The sequence below is a fragment of the Pseudophryne corroboree genome, assembly GCF_028390025.1.
Source record: "Pseudophryne corroboree isolate aPseCor3 chromosome 3 unlocalized genomic scaffold, aPseCor3.hap2 SUPER_3_unloc_2, whole genome shotgun sequence".
Lineage (NCBI taxonomy): Eukaryota > Metazoa > Chordata > Amphibia > Anura > Myobatrachidae > Pseudophryne > Pseudophryne corroboree.
This window is the reverse complement of record NW_026967508.1, coordinates 3242827-3266733: the sequence shown is the minus strand read 5'-3', so window position 1 is coordinate 3266733 and position 23907 is coordinate 3242827. Positions and strand designations below refer to the sequence as shown.

Below are 23907 nucleotides of genomic sequence, written 5' to 3'. Positions count from 1 at the left end.
CTGGGGGGCATGTCATGTATAGCTGGCACTGCTGGGGGCATGTCATATGTAGCTGGCACTGCTGGGGGGCATATCATGTCTATCTGGCACTGCTGGGGGGCATATCATGTCTATCTGGCACTACTGGGGGGCATATAATGTCTATCTGGCACTGCTGGGGGACATGTCATGTCTATTTGGCACTGCTGGGGGGCATGTCATGTCTATTTGGCACTGCTGGGGGCATATCATGTCTATCTGGCAATGCTGGGGGCGTGTCATGTCAATCTGGCACTGCTGGGGGCATATCATGTCTATCTGGCAGTGCTGGAGGGCTTATCATGTCTATCTGGCACTGGTGGGGGCATATCATGTCTATCTGGCACTACTGGGGGGCATATAATGTCTATCTGGCACTGCTGGGGCATATCATGTATATCTGGCACTGCTGGGGGCATATCATGTGTAGCTGGCACTGCTGGGGGGCATATCATGTGTAGCTGGCACTGCTGGGGGGCATATCATGTCTATCTGGCACTGCTGGGGGACATATCATGTGTAGCTGGCACTGCTGGGGGCATATCATGTGTAACTGGCACTGCTGGGGGCGTGTCATGTCTATCTGGCACTGCTGGGGGGCATGTCATGTGTAGCTGGCACTGCTGGGGGCAATGTCATGTCTCTCTGGCATGGCTGGGGGCATATCAGGTGTAGCTAGCACTGCTGGGGGGCATGTCATGTGTATCTGGCACTGCTGGAGGGCATGTCATGTGTATCTGGCACTGCTTAGGGGGCATGTCATGTGTATCTGGCACTGCTGGGGGCATATCATGTCTATCTGGCACTGCTGGGGGCATGTCATGTGTAGCTGGCACTGCTGGGGGGCATGTCATGTGTATCTGGCACTGCTGGGGGGCATGTCATGTGTATCTGGCACTGCTGGGGGCATACCATGTCTATCTGGCACTGCTGGGGGGCATGTCATGTGTAGCTGGCACTGCTGGGGGCCATGTCACATGTAGCTGGCACTGCTGGGGGACATATCATGTCTATCTGGCACTGCTGGGGGGCATACCATGTCTATCTGGCACTGCTGGGGTGCTTATCATGTGTAGCTGGCACTGCTGGGGGTCATGTCTATCTGGCACTGCTGAGGGCATATCATGACTATCTCGCACTGCTGGGGGGCATGTCATGTGTAGCTGGCACTGCTGGGGGCATATCAGGTCTATCTGGCACTGCTGGGGGGCATATCATGTGTAGCTGGCACTGATGGGGGCTTATAATGTCTATCTGGCACTGCTGGGGGGCATATCATGTCTATCTGGCACTGCTGGGGGGCATATCATGTCTATCTGGCACTGCTGGGGGCATATCATGTGTAGCTGGCACTGCTGGGGGCATATCATGTGTAGCTGGCACTGCTGGGGGCGTGTCATGTCTATCTGGCACTGCTGGGGGGCATGTCATGTGTAGCTGGCACTGCTGGGGGCAATGTCATGTGTAGCTGGCACTGCTGGGGCAATGTCATGTGTAGTTGACACTGCTGGGGGCATGTCATGTGTGGCTGGCACTGCTGGGGGGCATATCATGTCTATCTGGCACTGCTGGGGGCTTATCATGTGTAGCTGGCACTGCTGGGGGGCATGTCATGTCTCTCTGGCATGGCTGGGGGCATATCAGGTGTAGCTAGCACTGCTGGGGGCGTATCATGTCTATCTGGCACTGCTGGGGGCGTGTCATGTCTATCTGGCACTGCTGGGGGGCATGTCATGTGTATCTGGCACTGCTGGAGGGCATGTCATGTGTATCTGGCACTGCTGGGGGGGCATGTCATGTGTATCTGGCACTGCTGGGGGCATATCATGTCTATCTGGCACTACTGGGGGGCATGTCATGTGTAGCTGGCACTGCTGGGGGGCATGTCATATGTAGCTTGCACTGCTGGGGGGCATATCATGTCTATCTGGCACTGCTGGGGGGCATACCATGTCTATCTGGCACTGCTGGGGGGCATATCATGTCTATCTGGCACTGCTGGGGGGCATACCATGTCTATCTGGCACTGCTGGGGGGCATGTCATGTGTATCTGGCACTGCTGGGGGCATATCATGTCTATCTGGCACTGCTGGGGGGCAAGTCATGTGTAGCTGGCACTGCTGGGGGGCATGTCACATGTAGCTGGCACTGCTGGGGGGCATATCATGTCTATCTGGCACTGCTGGGGGGCATACCATGTCTATCTGGCACTGCTGGGGGCTTATCATGTGTAGCTGGCGCTGCTGGGGGTCATGTCTATCTGGCACTGCTGGGGGCATATCATGACTATCTCGCACTGCTGGGTGGCACATCATGTCTATCTGGCACTGCTGGGGGACATGTCATGTCTATTTGGCACTGCTGGGGGGCATGTCATGTCTATTTGGCACTGCTGGGGGGCATGTCATGTGTAGCTGGCACTGCTGGGGGCATATCAGGTCTATCTGGCACTGCTGGGGGGCATATCATGTGTAGCTGGCACTGATGAGGGCTTATAATGTCTATCTGGCACTGCTGGGGGGCATATCATGTCTGGCACTGCTGGGTGGCATATCATGTCTATCTGGCACTGCTGGGGGCATATCATGTGTAGCTGGCACTGCTGGGGGCATATCATGTCTATCTGGCACTGCTGGGGGCGTGTCATGTGTAGCTGGCACTGCTGGGGGCATATCATGTCTATCTGGCAGTGCTGGAGGGCTTATCATGTCTATCTGGCACTGGTGGGGGCATATCATGTCTATCTGGCACTACTGGGGGGCATATAATGTCTATCTGGCACTGCTGGGGCATATCATGTATATCTGGCACTGCTGGGGGCATATCATGTGTAGCTGGCACTGCTGGGGGGCATATCATGTGTAGCTGGCACTGCTGGGGGGCATATCATGTCTATCTGGCACTGCTGGGGGACATATCATGTGTAGCTGGCACGGCTGGGGGCATATCATGTGTAGCTGGCACTGCTGGGGGCGTGTCATGTCTATCTGGCACTGCTGGGGGGCATGTCATGTGTAGCTAGCACTGCTGGGGGGCATATCATGTCTATCTGGCACTGCTGGGGGCTTATCATGTGTAGCTGGCACTGCTGGGGGGCATGTCATGTCTCTCTGGCATGGCTGGGGGCATATCAGGTGTAGCTAGCACTGCTGGGGGGCATGTCATGTGTATTTGGCACTGCTGGGGGCATATCATGTCTCTCTGGCACTGCTGGGGAGCATGTCATGTGTATCTGGCACTGCTGGGGGGCATGTCATGTGTATCTGGCACTGCTGGGGGCATGTCATGTCTATTTGGCACTGCTGGGGGCATGTCATGTGTAGCTGGCACTGCTGGGGGCATATCATGTCTGGCACTGCTGGGTGGCATATCATGTCTATCTGGCACTGCTGGGGGCATATCATGTGTAGCTGGCACTGCTGGGGGGCATATCATGTCTGGCACTGCTGGGTGGCATATCATGTCTATCTGGCACTGCTGGGGGCATATCATGTGTAGCTGGCACTGCTGGGGGCATATCATGTCTATCTGGCACTGCTGGGGGCATATCATGTCTATCTGGCAGTGCTGGAGGGCTTATCATGTCTATCTGGCACTGGTGGGGGCATATCATGTCTATCTGGCACTACTGGGGGGCATATAATGTCTATCTGGCACTGCTGGGGCATATCATGTATATCTGGCACTGCTGGGGTCATATCATGTGTAGCTGGCACTGCTGGGGGGCATATCATGTGTAGCTGGCACTGCTGGGGGGCATATCATGTCTATCTGGCACTGCTGGGGGACATATCATGTGTAGCTGGCACTGCTGGGGGCATATCATGTGTAGCTGGCACTGCTGGGGGCATGTCATGTCTATCTGGCACTGCTGGGGGGCATGTCATGTGTAGCTGGCACTGCTGGGGGCAATGTCATGTGTAGCTGGCACTGCTGGGGCAATGTCATGTGTAGTTGACACTGCTGGGGGCATGTCATGTGTAGCTGGCACTGCTGGCGGGCCTATCATGTCTATCTGGCACTGCTGGGGGCTTATCATGTGTAGCTGGCACTGCTGGGGGGCATGTCATGTCTCTCTGGCATGGCTGGGGGCATATCATGTCTATCTGGCGCTGCTGGGGGCATGTCATGTCTATTTGGCACTGCTGGGGCGGCATGTCATGTCTATTTGGCACTGCTGGGGGGCATGTCATGTCTATTTGGCACTGCTGGGGGGCATGTCGTGTGTATCTGCCACTGCTGGGGGGCATGTCATGTGTATCTGGCACTGCTGGGGGCTTATCATGTCTCTCTGGCACTGCTGGGGGGCATGTCATGTGTATCTGGCACTGCTGGGGGGCATTTCATGTGTATCTGGCACTGCTGGGGGCATATCATGTCTATCTGGCACTGCTGGGGGGCATGTCATGTGTAGCTGGCACTGCTGGGGGCCATGTCACATGTAGCTGGCACTGCTGGGGGCTTATCATGACTATCTGGCACTGCTGGGGGCATATCATGTCTATCTGGCACTGCTGGGTGGCACATCATGTGTATCTGGCACTGCTGGGGGACATGTCATGTCTATTTGGCACTGCTGGGGGGCATGTCATGTCTATTTGGCACTGCTGGGGGGCATGTCATGTGTAGCTGGCACTGCTGGGGGCATATCAGGTCTATCTGGCACTGCTGGGGGACATATCATGTGTAGATGGCACTGATGGGGGCTTATAATGTCTATCTGGCACTGCTGGGGGGCATATCATGTCTGGCACTGCTGGGTGGCATATCATGTCTATCTGGCACTTCTGGGGGCATATCATGTGTAGCTGGCACTGCTGGGGGCATATCATGTCTATCTGGTACTGCTGGGGGCGTGTCATGTCAATCTGGCACTGCTGGGGGCATATCATGTCTATCTGGCACTGGTGGGGGCATATCATGTCTATCTGGCACTACTGGGGGGAATATAATGTTTATCTGGCACTGCTGGGGCATATCATGTATATCTGGCACTGCTGGGGGCATATCATGTGTAGCTGGCACTGCTGGGGGGCATATCATGTGTAGCTGGCACTGCTGGGGGGCATATCATGTCTATCTGGCACTGCTGGGGGACATATCATGTGTAGCTGGCACTGCTGGGGGCATATCATGTGTAGCTGGCACTGCTGGGGGCATGTCATGTCTATCTGGCACTGCTGGGGGGCATGTCATGTGTAGCTGGCACTGCTGGGGGCAATGTCATGTGTAGCTGGCACTGCTGGGGCAATGTCATGTGTAGCTGGCACTGCTGGGGCAATGTCATGTGTAGTTGACACTGCTGGGGGCATGTCATGTGTAGCTAGCACTGCTGGGGGGCATATCATGTCTATCTGGCACTGCTGGGGGCTTATCATGTGTAGCTGGCACTGCTGGGGGGCATGTCATGTCTCTCTGGCATGGCTGGGGGCATATCAGGTGTAGCTAGCACTGCTGGTGGCGTATCATGTCTATCTGGCACTGCTGGGTGACATATTGTGTCTATCTGGCGCTGCTGGGGGCATGTCATGTCTATTTGGCACTGCTGGGGGGCATGTCATGTCTATTTGGCACTGCTGGGGGGCATGTCATGTGTATCTGCAACTGCTGGGGGGCATGTCATGTGTATCTGGCACTGCTGGGGGCTTATCATGTGTAGCTGGCACTGCTGGGGGGCATGTCATGTCTCTCTGGCATGGCTGGGGGCATATCAGGTGTAGCTAGCACTGCTGGGGGCGTATCATGTCTATCTGGCACTGCTGGGGGGCATGTCATGTGTATCTGGCACTGCTCAAGGGCATGTCATGTGTATCTGGCACTGCAGGGGGGGGGCATGTCATGTGTATCTGGCACTGCTGGGGGCATATCATGTCTATCTGGCACTGCTGGGGGGCATGTCATGTGTAGCTGGCACTGCTGGGGGGCATATCATGTCTATCTGGCACTGCTGGGGGGCATGTCATGTGTATTTGGCACTGCTGGGGGCATATCATGTCTCTCTGGCACTGCTGGGGAGCATGTCATGTGTATCTGGCACTGCTGGGGGCATATCATGTCTATCTGGCACTGCTGGGGGGCATGTCACGTGTAGCTGACACTGCTGGGGGCCATGTCACATGTAGCTGGCACTGCTGGGGGGCATATCATGTCTATCTGGCACTGCTGGGGGGCATACCATGTCTATCTGGCACTGCTGGGGGCTTATCATGTGTAGCTGGCACTGCTGGGGGTCATGTCTATCTGGCACTGCTGGGGGCATATCATGACTATCTCGCACTGCTGGGTGGCACATCATGTCTATCTGGCACTGCTGGGGGATATGTCATGTCTATTTGGCACTGCTGGGGGGCATGTCATGTCTATTTGGCACTGCTGGGGGGCATGTCATGTGTAGCTGGCACTGCTGGGGGCATATCAGGACTATCTGGCACTGCTGGGGGGCATATCATGTCTATCTGGCACTGCTGGGTGGCATATCATGTCTCTCTGGCACTGCTGGGGGCATATCATGTGTAGCTGGCACTGCTGGGGGCATATCATGTCTATCTGGCACTGCTGGGGGCGTGTCATGTCTATCTGGCACTGCTGGGGGGCATATCATGTCTATCTGGCTCTGCTGGGGGTATATCATGTGTAGCTGGCACTGCTGGGGGCATATCATGTCTATCTGGCACTGCTGGGGGCGTGTCATGTCAATCTGGCATGGCTGGGGACATATCATGTCTATCTGGCACTGCTGGGGGCGTGTCATGTCAATCTGGCACTGCTGGGGGGCATATCATGTCTATCTGGCACTGCTGGGGGTATATCATGTGTAGCTGGCACTGCTGGGGGCATATCATGTCTATCTGGCACTTCTGGGGGCATGTCATGTCAATCTGGCACTGCTGGGGGCATATCATGTCTATCTGGCACTGCTGGAGGGCTTATCATGTCTATCTGGCACTGCTGGGGGCATATCATGACTATCTCGCACTGCTGGGGGGCATATCATGTCTATCTGGCACTGCTGGGGTCATGTCATGTCTATTTGGCACTGCTGGGGGGCATGTCATGTCTATTTGGCACTGCTGGGGGGCATGTCATGTGTAGCTGGCACTGCTGTGGGCATATCAGGTCTATCTGGCACTGCTGGGGGGCATATCATGTGTAGCTGGCACTGATGGGGGCTTATAATGTCTATCTGGCACTGCTGGGGGGCATATCATGTCTATCTGGCACTGCTGGGGGGCATATCATGTCTATCTGGCACTGCTGGGGGCATATCATGTGTAGCTGGCACTGCTGGGGGCATATCATGTGTAGCTGGCACTGCTGGGGGCGTGTCATGTCTATCTGGCACTGCTGGGGGGCATGTCATGTGTAGCTGGCACTGCTGGGGGCAATGTCATGTGTAGCTGGCACTGCTGGGGCAATGTCATGTGTAGTTGACACTGCTGGGGGCATGTCATGTGTAGCTAGCACTGCTGGGGGCGTATCATGTCTATCTGGCACTGCTGGGGGCTTATCATGTGTAGCTGGCACTGCTGAGGGGCATGTCATGTCTCTCTGGCATGGCTGGGGGCATATCAGGTGTAGCTAGCACTGCTGGGGGCGTATCATGTCTATCTGGCACTGCTGGGGGCGTGTCATGTCTATCTGGCACTGCTGGGGGGCATGTCATGTGTATCTGGCACTGCTGGAGGGCATGTCATGTGTATCTGGCACTGCTGGGGGGGCATGTCATGTGTATCTGGCACTGCTGGGGGCATATCATGTCTATCTGGCACTACTGGGGGGCTTGTCATGTGTAGCTGGCACTGCTGGGGGGCATGTCATATGTAGCTTGCACTGCTGGGGGGCATATCATGTCTATCTGGCACTGCTGGGGGGCATACCATGTCTATCTGGCACTGCTGGGGGGCATGTCATGTGTATCTGGCACTGCTGGGGGGCATATCATGTCTCTCTGGCACTGCTGGGGGGCATGTCATGTGTATCTGGCACTGCTGGGGGGCATGTCATGTGTATCTGGCACTGCTGGGGGCATATCATGTCTATCTGGCACTGCTGGGGGGCATGTCATGTGTAGCTGGCACTGCTGGGGGCATATCATGTCTATCTGGCACTGCTGGGGGCCATGTCACATGTAGCTGGCACTGCTGGGGGGCATATCATGTCTATCTGGCACTGCTGGGGGGCATACCATGTCTATCTGGCACTGCTGGGGGCTTATCATGTGTAGCTGGCACTGCTGGGGGGCATGTCATGTCTCTCTGGCATGGCTGGGGGCATATCAGGTGTAGCTAGCACTGCTGGGGGCGTATCATGTCTATCTGGCACTGCTGGGGGGCATGTCATGTGTATCTGGCACTGCTCAAGGGCATGTCATGTGTATCTGGCACTGCTGGGGGGCATGTCATGTGTATCTGGCACTGCTGGGGGCATATCATGTCTATCTGGCACTGCTGGGGGGCATGTCATGTGTAGCTGGCACTGGTGGGGGGCATATCATGTCTATCTGGCACTGCTGGGGGGCATACCATGTCTATCTGGCACTGCTGGGGGGCATGTCATGTGTATTTGGCACTGCTGGGGGCATATCATGTCTCTCTGGCACTGCTGGGGGCATATCATGTCTATCTGGCACTGCTGGGGGCCATGTCACATGTAGCTGGCACTGCTGGGGGGCATATCATGTCTATCTGGCACTGCTGGGGGGCATACCATGTCTATCTGGCACTACTGGGGGCTTATCATGTGTAGCTGGCACTGCTGGGGGTCATGTCTATCTGGCACTGCTGGGGGCATATCATGACTATCTCGCACTGCTGGGTGGCACATCATGTCTATCTGGCACTGCTGGGGGATATGTCATGTCTATTTGGCACTGCTGGGGGGCATGTCATGTCTATTTGGCACTGCTGGGGGGCATGTCATGTGTAGCTGGCACTGCTGGGGGCATATCAGGACTATCTGGCACTGCTGGGGGGCATATCATGTGTAGCTGGCACTGATGGGGGCTTATAATGTCTATCTGGCACTGCTGGGGGGCATATCATGTCTATCTGGCACTGCTGGGGGGCATATCATGTCTATCTGGCACTGCTGGGGGCATATCATGTGTAGCTGGCACTGCTGGGGGCATATCATGTCTATCTGGCACTGCTGGGGGCGTGTCATGTCTCTCTGGCACTGCTGGGGGGCATGTCATGTGTATCTGGCACTGCTGGGGGGCATTTCATGTGTATCTGGCACTGCTGGGGGCATATCATGTCTATCTGGCACTGCTGGGGGGCATGTCATGTGTAGCTGGCACTGCTGGGGGCCATGTCACATGTAGCTGGCACTGCTCGGGGGCATATCATGTCTATCTGGCACTGCTGGGGGGCATACCATGTCTATCTGGCACTGCTGGGGGCTTATCATGTGTAGCTGGCACTGCTGGGGGTCATGTCTATCTGGCACTGCTGGGGGCATATCATGACTATCTCGCACTGCTGGGTGGCACATCATGTCTATCTGGCACTGCTGGGGGACATGTCATGTCTATCTGGCACTGCTGGGGGCATATCATGTGTAGCTGGCACTGCTGGGGGCATATCATGTCTATCTGGCACTGCTGGGGGCGTGTCATGTCAATCTGGCACTGCTGGGGGCATATCATGTCTATCTGGCAGTGCTGGAGGGCTTATCATGTCTATCTGGCACTGGTGGGGGCATATCATGTCTATCTGGCACTACTGGGGGGCATATAATGTTTATCTGGCACTGCTGGGGCATATCATGTATATCTGGCACTGCTGGGGGCATATCATGTGTAGCTGGCACTGTTGGGGGGCATATCATGTGTAGCTGGCACTGCTGGGGGGCATATCATGTCTATCTGGCACTGCTGGGGGACATATCATGTGTAGCTGGCACTGCTGGGGGCATATCATGTGTAGCTGGCACTGCTGGGGGCGTGTCATGTCTATCTGGCACTGCTGAGGAGGCATGTCATGTGTAGCTGGCACTGCTGGGGGCAATGTCATGTGTATCTGGCACTGCTGGGGGCATATCATGTCTATCTGGCACTGCTGGGGGGCATGTCATGTGTAGCTGGCACTGCTGGGGGCCATGTCACATGTAGCTGGCACTGCTGGGGGGCATATCATGTCTATCTGGCACTGCTGGGGGGCATACCATGTCTATCTGACACTGCTGGGGGCTTATCATGTGTAGCTGGCACTGCTGGGGGGTATGTCATGTCTCTCTGGCATGGCTGGGGGCATATCAGGTGTAGCTAGCACTGCTGGGGGCGTATCATGTCTATCTGGCACTGCTGGGGGGCATGTCATGTGTATCTGGCACTGCTGGGGGCATATCATGTCTATCTGGCACTGCTCAAGGGCATGTCATGTGTATCTGGCACTGCTGGGGGGGCATGTCATGTGTATCTGGCACTGCTGGGGGCATATCATGTCTATCTGGCACTGCTGGGGGGCATGTCATGTGTAGCTGGCACTGCTGGGGGGCATATCATGTCTATCTGGCACTGCTGGGGGGCATACCATGTCTATCTGGCACTGCTGGGGGGCATGTCATGTGTATTTGGCACTGCTGGGGGCATATCATGTCTCTCTGGCACTGCTGGGGAGCATGTCATGTGTATCTGGCACTGCTGGGGGGCATGTCATGTGTATGTGGCACTGCTGGGGGCATATCATGTCTATCTGGCACTGCTGGGGGGCATGTCATGTGTAGCTGACACTGCTGGGGGCCATGTCACATGTAGCTGGCACTGCTGGGGGGCATATCATGTCTATCTGGCACTGCTGGGGGGCATACCATGTCTATCTGGCACTACTGGGGGCTTATCATGTGTAGCTGGCACTGCTGGGGGTCATGTCTATCTGGCACTGCTGGGGGCATATCATGACTATCTCGCACTGCTGGGTGGCACATCATGTCTATCTGGCACTGCTGGGGGATATGTCATGTCTATTTGGCACTGCTGGGGGGCATGTCATGTCTATTTGGCACTGCTGGGGGGCATGTCATGTGTAGCTGGCACTGCTGGGGGCATATCAGGACAATCTGGCACTGCTGGGGGGCATATCATGTGTAGCTGGCACTGATGGGGGCTTATAATGTCTATCTGGCACTGCTGGGTGGCATATCATGTCTATCTGGCACTGCTGGGGGCATATCATGTGTAGCTGGCACTGCTGGGGGCATATCATGTCTATCTGGCACTGCTGGGGGCGTGTCATGTCTCTCTGGCACTGCTGGGGGGCATGTCATGTGTATCTGGCACTGCTGGGGGGCATTTCATGTGTATCTGGCACTGCTGGGGGCATATCATGTCTATCTGGCACTGCTGGGGGGCATATCATGTGTAGCTGGCACTGCTGGGGGCCATGTCACATGTAGCTGGCACTGCTCGGGGGCATATGTCTATCTGGCACTGCTGGGGGGCATACCATGTCTATCTGGCACTGCTGGGGGCTTATCATGTGTAGCTGGCACTGCTGGGGGTCATGTCTATCTGGCACTGCTGGGGGCATATCATGACTATATGGCACTGCTGGGTGGCACATCATGTCTATCTGGCACTGCTGGGGGACATGTCATGTCTATTTGGCACTGCTGGGTGGCATATCATGTCTATCTGGCACTGCTGGGGGCATATCATGTGTAGCTGGCACTGCTGGGGGCATATCATGTCTATCTGGCACTGCTGGGGGCGTGTCATGTCAATCTGGCACTGGTGGGGGCATATCATGTCTATCTGGCACTACTGGGGGGCATATAATGTTTATCTGGCACTGCTGGGGCATATCATGTATATCTGGCACTGCTGGGGGCATATCATGTGTAGCTGGCACTGTTGGGGGGCATATCATGTGTAGCTGGCACTGCTGGGGGGCATATCATGTCTATCTGGCACTGCTGGGGGACATATCATGTGTAGCTGGCACTGCTGGGGGCATATCATGTGTAGCTGGCACTGCTGGGGGCGTGTCATGTCTATCTGGCACTGCTGAGGAGGCATGTCATGTGTAGCTGGCACTGCTGGGGGCAATGTCATGTGTAGCTGGCACTGCTGGGGCAATGTCATGTGTAGTTGACACTGCTGGGGGCATGTCATGTGTAGCTAGCACTGCTGGGGGGCATATCATGTCTATCTGGCACTGCTGGGGGCTTATCATGTGTAGCTGGCACTGCTGGGGGGCATGTCATGTCTCTCTGGCATGGCTGGGGGCATATCAGGTGTAGCTAGCACTGCTGGTGGCGTATCATGTCTATCTGGCACTGCTGGGTGACATATCATGTCTATCTGGCGCTGCTGGGGGCATGTCATGTCTATTTGGCACTGCTGGGGCGGCATGTCATGTCTATTTGGCACTGCTTGGGGGCATGTCATGTCTATTTGGCACTGCTGGGGGGCATGTCATGTGTATCTGCAACTGCTGGGGGGCATGTCATGTGTATCTGGCACTGCTGGGGGCTTATCATGTGTAGCTGGCACTGCTGGGGGGCATGTCATGTCTCTCTGGCATGGCTGGGGGCATATCAGGTGTAGCTAGCACTGCTGGGGGCGTATCATGTCTATCTGGCACTGCTGGGGGGCATGTCATGTGTATCTGGCACTGCTCAAGGGCATGTCATGTGTATCTGGCACTGCAGGGGGGCATGTCATGTGTATCTGGCACTGCTGGGGGCATATCATGTCTATCTGGCACTGCTGGGGGGCATGTCATGTGTAGCTGGCACTGCTGGGGGGCATATCATGTCTATCTGGCACTGCTGGGGGGCATGTCATGTGTATTTGGCACTGCTGGGGGCATATCATGTCTCTCTGGCACTGCTGGGGAGCATGTCATGTGTATCTGGCACTGCTGGGGGGCATGTCATGTGTATCTGCCACTGCTGGGGGCATATCATGTCTATCTGGCACTGCTGGGGGGCATGTCATGTGTAGCTGACACTGCTGGGGGCCATGTCACATGTAGCTGGCACTGCTGGGTGGCATATCATGTCTATCTGGCACTGCGGGGGGGCATACCATGTCTATCTGGCACTGCTGGGGGCTTATCATGTGTAGCTGGCACTGCTGGGGGTCATGTCTATCTGGCACTGCTGGGGGCATATCATGTCTATCTGGCACTGCTGGGGGATATGTCATGTCTATTTGGCACTGCTGGGGGGCATGTCATGTCTCTCTGGCACTGCTGGGGGCATATCATGTGTAGCTGGCACTGCTGGGGGCATATCATGTCTATCTGGCACTGCTGGGTGGCATATCATGTCTCTCTGGCACTGCTGGGGGCATATCATGTGTAGCTGGCACTGCTGGGGGCATATCATGTCTATCTGGCACTGCTGGGGGCGTGTCATGTCTATCTGGCACTGCTGGGGGGCATATCATGTCTATCTGGCACTGCTGGGGGTATATCATGTGTAGCTGGCACTGCTGGGGGCATATCATGTCTATCTGGCACTGCTGGGGGCTTATCATGTGTAGCTGGCACTGCTGGGGGCATATCATGTGTAGCTGTCACTGCTGGGGGGCATATCATGTCTATCTGGCACTGCTGGGGGACATATCATGTGTAGCTGGCACTGCTGGGGGGCATATCATGTCTATCTGGCACTGCTGGGGGACATAGCATGTGTAGCTGGCACTGCTGGGGGCGTGTCATGTCAATCTGGCACTGCTGGGGGCATATCATGTCTATCTGGCACTGCTGGGGGCGTGTCATGTCAATCTGGCACTGCTGGGGGCATATCATGTCTATCTGGCACTGCTGGAGGGCTTATCATGTCTATCTGGCACTGCTGGGGGACATGTCATGTCTATTTGGCACTGCTGGGAGGCATGTCATGTCTATTTGGCACTGCTGGGGGGCATGTCATGTGTAGCTGGCACTGCTGTGGGCATATCAGGTCTATCTGGCACTGCTGGGGGGCATATCATGTGTAGCTGGCACTGATGGGGGCTTATAATGTCTATCTGGCACTGCTGGGGGGCATATCATGTCTATCTGGCACTGCTGGGGGGCATATCATGTCTATATGGCACTGCTGGGGGCATATCATGTGTAGCTGGCACTGCTGGGTGCATATCATGTGTAGCTGGCACTGCTGGGGGCGTGTCATGTCTATCTGGCACTGCTGGGGGGCATGTCATGTGTAGCTGGCACTGCTGGGGGCATGTCATGTGTAGCTGGCACTGCTGGGGGCAATGTCATGTGTAGCTGGCACTGCTGGGGCAATGTCATGTGTAGTTGACACTGCTGGGTGCATATCATGTGTAGCTGGCACTGCTGGGGGCGTGTCATGTCTATCTGGCACTGCTGAGGGGCATGTCATGTGTATCTGGCACTGCTGGGGGGGCATGTCATGTGTATCTGGCACTGCTGGGGGCATATCATGTCTATCTGGCACTACTGGGGGGCTTGTCATGTGTAGCTGGCACTGCTGGGGGCATGTCATATGTAGCTTGCACTGCTGGGGGGCATATCATGTCTATCTGGCACTGCTGCGGGGCATACCATGTATATCTGGCACTGCTGGGGGGCATATCATGTCTCTCTGGCACTGCTGGGGGGCATGTCATGTGTATCTGGCACTGCTGGGGGGCATGTCATGTGTATCTGGCACTGCTGGGGGCATATTATGTCTATCTGGCACTGCTGGGGGGCATGTCATGTGTAGCTGGCACTGCTGGGGGGCATGTCACGTGTAGCTGGCACTGCTGGGGGGCATATCATGTCTATCTGGCACTGCTGGGGGGCATACCATGTCTATCTGGCACTGCTGGGGGCTTATCATGTGTAGCTGGCACTGCTGGGGGTCATGTCTATCTGGCACTGCTGGGTGGCACATCATGTGTATCTGGCACTGCTGGGGGACATGTCATGTCTATTTGGCACTGCTGGGGGGCATGTCATGTCTATTTGGCACTGCTGGGGGCATGTCATGTGTAGCTGGCACTGCTGGGGGGCATATCATGTCTATCTGGCACTGCTGGGGCATATCATGTCTATCTGGCACTGCTGGGGGCTTATCATGTCTATCTGGCACTGCTGGGGCATATCATGTCTATCTGGCACTGCTGGGGGGCATGTCATGTCTATTTGGCACTGCTGGGGGGCATGTCATGTGTAGCTGGCACTGCTGGGGGGCATATCATGTCTATCTGGCACTGCTGGGGCATATCATGTCTATCTGGCACTACTGGGGGGCATATCATGTCTATCTGGCACTGCTGGGGCATATCATGTATATCTGGCACTGCTGGGGGCATATCATGTGTAGCTGGCACTGCTGGGGGGCATATCATGTCTATCTGGCACTGCTGGGGGACATATCATGTGTAGCTGGCACTGCTGGGGGCATATCATGTGTAGCTGGCACTGCTGGGGGCGTGTCATGTCTATCTGGCACTGCTGGGGGCTTATCATGTGTAGCTAGCACTGCTGGGGGCATATCATGTGTAGCTGGCACTGCTGGGGGGCATATCATGTCTATCTGGCACTGCTGGGGGACATATCATGTGTAGCTGGCACTGCTGGGGGGCATATCATGTCTATCTGGCACTGCTGGGGGATATATCATGTGTAGCTGGCACTGCTGGGGGCGTGTCATGTCAATCTGGCACTGCTGGGGGCATATCATGTCTATCTGGCACTGCTGGGGCATATCATGTATATCTGGCACTGCTGGGGGCATATCATGTGTAGCTGGCACTGCTGGGGGGCATATCATGTGTAGCTGGCACTGCTGGGGGGCATATCATGTCTATCTGGCACTGCTGGGGGACATATCATGTGTAGCTGGCACTGCTGGGGGCATATCATGTGTAGCTGGCACTGCTAGGGGCGTGTCATGTCTATCTGGCACTGCTGGGGGCTTATCATGTGTAGCTTGCACTGCTGGGGGCATATCATGTGTAGCTGGCACTGCTGGGGGGCATATCATGTCTATCTGGCACTGCTGGGGGACATATCATGTGTAGCTGCCACTGCTGGGGGCATATCATGTGTAGCTGGCACTGCTGGGGCGTGTCATGTCTATCTGGCACTGCTGGGGGGCATGTCATGTGTAGCTGGCACTGCTGGGGCAATGTCATGTGTAGTTGACACTGCTGGGGGCATGTCATGTGTAGCTAGCACTGCTGGGGGGCATATCATGTCTATCTGGCACTGCTGGGGGCTTATCATGTGTAGCTGGCACTGCTGGGGGGCATGTCATGTCTCTCTGGCATGGCTGGGGGCATATCAGGTGTAGCTAGCACTGCTGGGGGCGTATCATGTCTATCTGGCACTGCTGGGGGCTTATCATGTGTAGCTGGCACTGCTGGGGGGCATGTCATGTCTCTCTGGCATGGCTGGGGGCATATCAGGTGTAGCTAGCACTGCTGGTGGCATATCATGTCTATCTGGCGCTGCTGGGGGCATGTCATGTCTATTTGGCACTGCTGGGGGGCATGTCATGTCTATTTGGCACTGCTGGGGGGCATGTCATGTGTATCTGCCACTGCTGGGGGGCGCGTCATGTGTATCTGGCACTGCTGGGGGCATATCAGGTGTAGCTGGCACTGCTGGGGGCATATCATGACTATCTGGCACTCCTGGGTGGCATATCATGTCTATCTGGCACTGCTTGGCGCCATATCGGCCCTCATTCCGAGTTGTTTCGCTCACAAGCTGCTTTTAGCAGCTTTGCACACGCTAAGCCACCGCCTACTGGGAGTGAATCTTAGCTTCTCAAAATTGCGAACGAAAGATTCGCAATATTGCGAAAAGACATCTCTGTGCAGTTTCTGAGTAGCTCGAGACTTACTCTTCCTGTGCGATCAGTCCAGTGCTTGTCGTTCCTGGTTTGACGTCACAAACACACCCAGCGTTCGCCCAGACACTCCTCCGTTTCTCCAGCCACTCCCGCGTTTTTCCCAGAAACGGTAGCGTTTTTTCAAACACTCCCATAAAACTGCCTGTTTCCGCCCAGAAACACCCACTTCCTGTCAATCACATTACGATCGCCGGAGCGAAGAAAAAGCCTTGGAATGCCGTGAGTAAAATATCTAACTGCATAGCAAATTTACTTGGCGCAGTCGCAGTGCGAACATTGCTCATGCGCAGTTAGCGGAAAATCGCTGTGATGCGAAGAAAATTACCGAGCGCACAACTCGGAATGACCACCATCATGTCTATCTGGCACTGCTGGGGGCATGTCATGTCTATCTGGCACTGCTGAGGGGCATGTCATGTCTATCTGGCACTGCTGAGGGGCATGTCATGTCTATCTGGCACTGCTGGGGGGCATGTCATGTCTATCTGGCACTGCTGGGAGGCATGTCATGTGTATCTGGAACTGCTGGGGGCATATCATGTGTAGTTGGCACTGCTGGGGGGCATGTCGTGTATCTGGCACTGCTGAGGGGCATATGTGTAGTTGGCACTGCTGGGGGCATATCATGTCTATATTGCACTGCTGGGGGGCATGTTATGTGTAGCTGGCACTGCTGGGGGTGCATGTCTTGTCTATCTGGCACTGCTGGGGGGCATGTCATGTGTATCTGGCACTGCTGGAGGGCATGTCATATGTATCTGGCACTGCTGGGGGGGCATGTCATGGGGTTCAGTACGATATGCCGGTGGTCGGGCTTCCGGCGACCAGCATACCGGCGCAGGGAGCACGACCGCCGGCTTACCAACAGAGTGGCGAGCGCAAATGAGCCCCTTGGAGGCGCGCTGCACTCGCAACGCACCGGGCACGATGGCGCGCTATGCGCGCCACACTATTTTCTTCTCCCTCTAGGGGGGTCGTGGGCCCCCACGAGGGAAAATAAGTGTCGTATGCCGGCTGTCGTGCTACCGGCGCCGGTATACTGAGCGCCGGGAGCCCGACCGCCGGCATACAGAAGACCACCCATGTCATGTGTATCTGGCACTGCTGGGGGCATATCATGTCTATCTGGCACTGCTGGGGGGCATATCATGTGTAGCTGGAACTGCTGGGGGCTTATCATGTGTAGCTGGAACTGCTGGGGGGCATGTCATGTCTATCTGGCACTGCTGGGGGGCATGTCATGTCTATCTGGCACTGCTAGGGGGCATATCGTGTGTAGCTGGCACTGCTGGGGGCATATCATGTTTATCTGGAACTGCTGGGGGGCATGTCATGTGTAGCTGGCACTGCTGGGGGTCATGTCTATCTGGCACTGCTGGGGGCATATCATGACTATCTGGCACTGCTGGGTGGCACATCATGTCTATCTGGCACTGCTGGGTAGCATGTCATGTCTATTTGGCACTGCTGGGGGGCATTTCATGTGTATCTGGCACTGCTGGGGGCATATCATGTCTCTCTGGCACTGCTGGGGGGCATGTCATGTGTATCTGGCACTGCTGGAGGGCATGTCATGTGTATCTGGCACTGCTGGGGGGCATGTCATGTGTAGCTGGCACTGCTGGGGGCATATCAGGTCTATCTGGCACTGCTGGGGGGCATATCATGTCTATCTGGCACTGCTGGGGGCATATTATGTCTATCTGGCACTGCTGGGGGCCATATCATGTCTATCTGGCACTGCTGGGGGGCATGTCATGTGTATCTGGCACTGCTGGGGGGCATGTCATGTGTAGCTGGCACTGCTGGGGGCAATGTCATGTGTTTCTGGCACTGCTGGGGCAATGTCATGTGTAGTTGACACTGCTGGGGGCATATCATGTGTAGCTGGCACTGCTGGGGGGCATATAATGTCTATCTGGCAACGCTGGGGGCATATCATGTCTATCTGGCACTGCTGGGGGCATATCATGTCTATCTGGCACTGCTGGGGGCATGTCATGTCTATTTGGCACTGCTGGGGGGCATGTCATGTGTATCTGCCACTGCTGGGGGGCATGTCATGTGTATCTGACACTGCTGGGGGCATATCAGGTGTAGCTGGCACTGCTGGGGGCATATCATGACTATCTGGCACTGTTGGGTGGCATATCATGTCTATCTGGCACTGCTGGGTGGCATATCACGTCTATCTGGCACTGCTGAGGGGCATGTCATGTCTATCTGGCACTGCTGGGGGTATATCATGTGTATCTGGCACTGCTGGGGGCATATCATGTCTATCTGGCACTGCTGGAGGACATGTCATGTGTATCTGGCACTGCTGGGGGGCATGTCATGTGCAGCTGGCACTGCTGGGGGACAAGGTATTAACTCTGCAGGGTGCCCAAACTTTTGCAGACGCCATATTCTGTTTTTTTTATAGTGTAAATGATGGAAATAAAATCAAACTTTTTTTTGACATGTTATAAGAATGTCTAATCTGTATTTTGATGCCTTTTGGAGATTTTTCCATCTTTCCTTGCCTTCTTTTTGCACATTAAAATGAATTTTTGCCTGGGGTGCCCAAACTTTCGATCCCCACGGTGTGTGTATATATATATATATATATATATATATATATATAGACACATGTTTGTGAAGGTTTAAAACAGGTAGAGGGGACCGCGCGTATTTATAATGGGCACAGTATGTGCACACTCTGCACCCCTTTTTTTCAATACTTACCCTTCAGAATCCCTAGTTGCAGAAATTTTCCTACTGCGTAGACTGACCATATTATCCCTTTAACCTGGGACACTCATGAATTACACAGGTTCTGTGGCTGGCTGGCTGGCTGGCTGACTACAAGCCTACATTTCACCTGGTTTTAAGCAGCCACAGAACCTGTGTAATTCATGAGTGTCCCAGGTTAAAGGAATAATATGATCAAGATACTACTGTGCATGTGTGAAACACTGGTAAAATGGCCGCTGTGTTTTGCGCATGTGCAGTAGGAAACTCACTGGGAAAAAAAATGTCATCTTAAATTAGGCAATTTAGCTATTTATTAATTAAACTGTTATTATGTTTTTCAGATTTTCACTAGTGATTAAACGGAACCCGAAGACGACATCATAGGAGGCACTACCTCTCATCACAATACATGATCAGTTTATTGTATACTAGTTGTTCTATCCGTTCTTCACACGGGAGTTTCTGATTTTCACGGTTGTAAATATAAATGTGTAAAAATTTTGGTACATCTATAGAGATGTAAAATTTAGACATCTTAATGTAAGTAAATATTAATCTATGGTTCTTGGCGTTACCCGAGGAGCACCCGTAGCAGATACGGTAAAAAGTGACAGGACCATTTTTGTACTCTATTAAATTCCACACGCTGGAGGTGCAATCCAAATTTACATCCGATTGTCCATTTGGACGTTATCGTTCACACAACGCAAGCCACGCATCGGTAATGACGTCACTATCGCAACCCCGTTTTCATCCCCTTGGGGGAGGTTTATTAAAATTCTAATGACGTCGTTTTCCTATTTCCCACCTGCAGAATACCGATGTTACATTTCATCTTCCTAACATATCGGGAAATAAGAGAATTAGTGATCAGTCAGTGAGTGAGTGAGGGCTTTCACATTTATATATAAAGATGAAAACTAATGTTGGTACATATCAACAAAGTCACAGTAAAGTTTAGGAAGCTTGTCTTATATACTTGTTTGTCTTTTACCTTTATGAAATAGTTATCTGCAATAAACAGTGCTTTTTTACTGATTTATGATGGCATGTTGATATATCTAACAATGGAAAGGTGGAGTCTACGGGCCTACTTCAGCGGCAGCGATCACAGTCTGAAGCCCTTTGGGGAGTGGGTCCGTGTGCGCACCCCGGGAGCCCAGTGAGATGCTGATTGACAGGCAGAGGCGGGGCGGGTGTGCCAACGGCATTAGAACGCCGTTGGTGGGGCGCGGCCCAGACAACGCAGGCGTGTCCAGACCCTTGTGGGCACAAGCCGCGGCGGCTGCGTGATATAACATAACACGCAACCGCTGTGACCCGGGACGTGGTGGGTAGCCGACTGCCAGAGCAGCTTAGACTGCGCAGGCATGGAGTTACTCGGCGGGTGCGAAAGCATCACCTCCGTGCAATGCTTTTGTACGCGGTGGGGGGTTAGGGCCTGACATGCGGGGCGGACTAGCCTTGTGCTGGGAGTCCCCCCCGCATGTCAGAGTAACTGATCGTAGATGTGCTAATTTTGTCACATCTAATCAGATCTGAATAACCCCCTATATCTGCATCGCTCGGGACACGAAAAAAGCATCAGAATTCAGAATAATTGACACACTCCCAGGTTTCTAATTTGCTGGTCATGCACAATTCCAGCGATATAGCAGCTACAATTAGAGCATCAATTGTTTTGAGGCAAGAGCAAACGTTAAAACTAATTATCTCTTTAATTCTGCGCTGTATCACCAAAATCGCACTGGGACCATCAAATCAAAGTACATTTTATTTGAGTAAAACACTGCCTTATTTCTGAATGGCATTTAAGGGGGTCAATCCGACCTGATCGTAGCTGTGCTAAATTTAGCACAGCTACGATCACTTACACCAACATGCGGGGGGACGCACAGCGGCGATGCTTTTGTACTTGAAGAGTTACTCGGCGCAGCCCTGGGTTGCAGCGGCTGCGTGTGACATCACACAGCCACTGCGGCCCGCCCCCCGCACGGTCCGGCCATGCCTGTGTTGGCCGGACCGTGCCCACAAAACGGTGGCCAAATGCCACCGTGCCACCCCCTCCCAACCAGTGGCCGCCTCTGCCTGTCAATCAGGCAGAGGCGATTGCTAGGCAACAGTTATGACCGGATCGCACAGCTGTGAACTGCAGCATGCGAAGGGGTCGGAATGACCCCCTAAGCCTCTTGTCTGAGGTTGCTCCTCTCCCTCAACCTATACTTGCTGTCATGGCCCCAGAATGAGACCCCAGGGTTAGACCCCACCATGTACCTGTGTGGTTGCTGGTGGCTCCCCAGCGCGGCTTCCCTCGTTTGCGGAGGCGGGTGCTACAAGTCTCAGTGTCGTCTTCCTTGCCTGGGGCTGTGGAGGGCTCCCAGCAGGTCGCAGGGGAGACCGATATTCCCGCCAATCTGGTGGCATGAGCACCACCATCTTGGATTGTACCAGCTCACCTGCCTTCAGCCAATCACTCTCAGTCTGCCAGTCAGCTGATTATGGTAGCCAATCACAGCCGCCCAACAGGTTTAAAAGGCTTAGTGTCACGATCCGGGTATCTGGACGCCATTACTTACCTTTCAGGTGCCTCCTAAGGCTGGCTCAGCGCTCCAGGACCGGATCCTATCTGTTATACTGATGTCCACATTCCTGCCTCCTCTCCTGTCACTCTGAGACGCTGTCACAGCGGCGCCATGTTACATCCTGAATGACGTCTCCCGTGGCCTCTGCCACCGTCCCTGAGTTTCTGCGTGCAGGATGTCAGAGTGGCGTTTACGTCAGCAGCGGCCTCCGCTGTGCCCACGTGGTTCAAATGTGCACTCATCAGTCTGGCGTCTCCTGTTTACTGTGGCCGGCGCCGCCATTACTGTTAAAGTTACCACATGGATTACAAACCAATCTTCCCTCCAAGTGTCTGCATGGGCGCAGCCATGTTGGATTCTGTCACCTGTTCAAATTCCTCCAATCCGTTGTTTGCATTGTAATCTGCATAATTGCCTAGCCAATCCCTTCCTTGCTGCAGGTATAAGTATTCTGTGCCTGAGCAAGGAAGGCGTCAGTGCTTTGGTTGTCAAACCTAGTTCCAGCTTGTCTCTCTCTCCTATGGTTGTTTTCCAGGTTCCAGTTACCATCTCCAAACTTCCACTAAAGAGACCCGCTCCAGTTTACCATCTGCGGTGCAGCCTGACTCTCCAGTCCTCTGGGACTCATCTGTTTCCAGTTACAGAATTACCTGCTTCCAGCAGAGTTCAACTTTTCTTAAAGTGCCGGTATCATTTCTGCAGATTACCACTCACCACCGGTACTATTATTTCATCGCTCTCAAGCTTCATTTATTTTCTCTAACGTCCTAGTGGATGCTGGGGACTCCGTCAGGACCATGGGGATTAGCGGGCTCCGCAGGAGACAGGGCACATCTAAAAAAAGCTTTTTAGGTCACATGGTGTGTACTGGCTCCTCCCCCTATGACCCTCCTCCAAGCCTCAGTTAGGTTTTTGTGCCCGTCCGAGAGGGTGCAATCTAGGTGGCTCTCTTAAAGAGCTGTTTAGAAAAGTTTTTTTTTAGGTTTCTAATCAGTGATTCCTGCTGGCGACAGGATCACTGCAACGAGGGACTTAGGGGAGAGACTTGCAACTCACCTGCGTGCAGGAGGATTGAAGTTTTAGGCTACTGGACACTGAGCTCCAGAGGGAGTCGGAACACAGGTCAGCCTGGGGTTCGTCCCGGAGCCGCGCCGCCGATCCCCCTTACAGACGCTGAAGAACGGCAGAACGGAGGTCCGGAAACAGGCGGCAGAAGACTCCTCAGTCTTCATGAAGGTAGCGCACAGCACTGCAGCTGTGCGCCATTGTTGCTACACGGCTCACTGATCTCGGTCACGGAGGGTGCAGGGCGCTGCTGGGGGCGCCCTGGGCAGCAATATAGATTACCTTAGAGGCAAATAAATACATCACATATAGCCATTAAGGCTATATGTATGTATTTAACCCAGGCCAGTTTTCCTAATAACCGGGAGAAAAGCCCGCCGTGAAAGGGGCGGAGCTTATTCTCCTCAGCACTCAGCGCCATTTTCCTGACCAGCTCCGCTGGTGAGGAAGGCTCCCACTCTCCCCTGCACTACAGAAACAGGGTTAAAGAGAAGGGGGGCATAAATTGGCGATATAATTATATATTAAGAGCCCATATATAGAAACAACACCTTCTAGGGTTGTTATATACATTATGGCGCTTTTGGTGTGTGCTGGCAAACTCTCCCTCTGTCTCCCCAAAGGGCTAGTGGGTCCTGTCCTCTATCAGAGCATTCCCTGTATGTGTGTGCTGTAGGTCGGTAC

At 54.3% G+C, this 23907-nt stretch overlaps 1 protein-coding gene across 3 annotated transcripts in view; it reads left to right on the top strand.

Moving 5' to 3' along the window:
• Window positions 1–20618, top strand: part of LOC134983603 (NACHT, LRR and PYD domains-containing protein 3-like) — a 79718-nt gene extending 59100 nt beyond the window's left edge. For all 3 annotated transcript variants that reach the window (XM_063949271.1, XM_063949270.1, XM_063949269.1), the window contains one exon: window positions 19918–20618. In XM_063949271.1, coding sequence (XP_063805341.1) covers window positions 19918–19960 — 43 coding nt within the window. In that variant the 3' untranslated portion in view covers window positions 19961–20618. The remainder of the gene's footprint in view (window positions 1–19917) is intronic.
• The last annotated feature ends 3289 nt before the right edge of the window (window positions 20619–23907 follow it).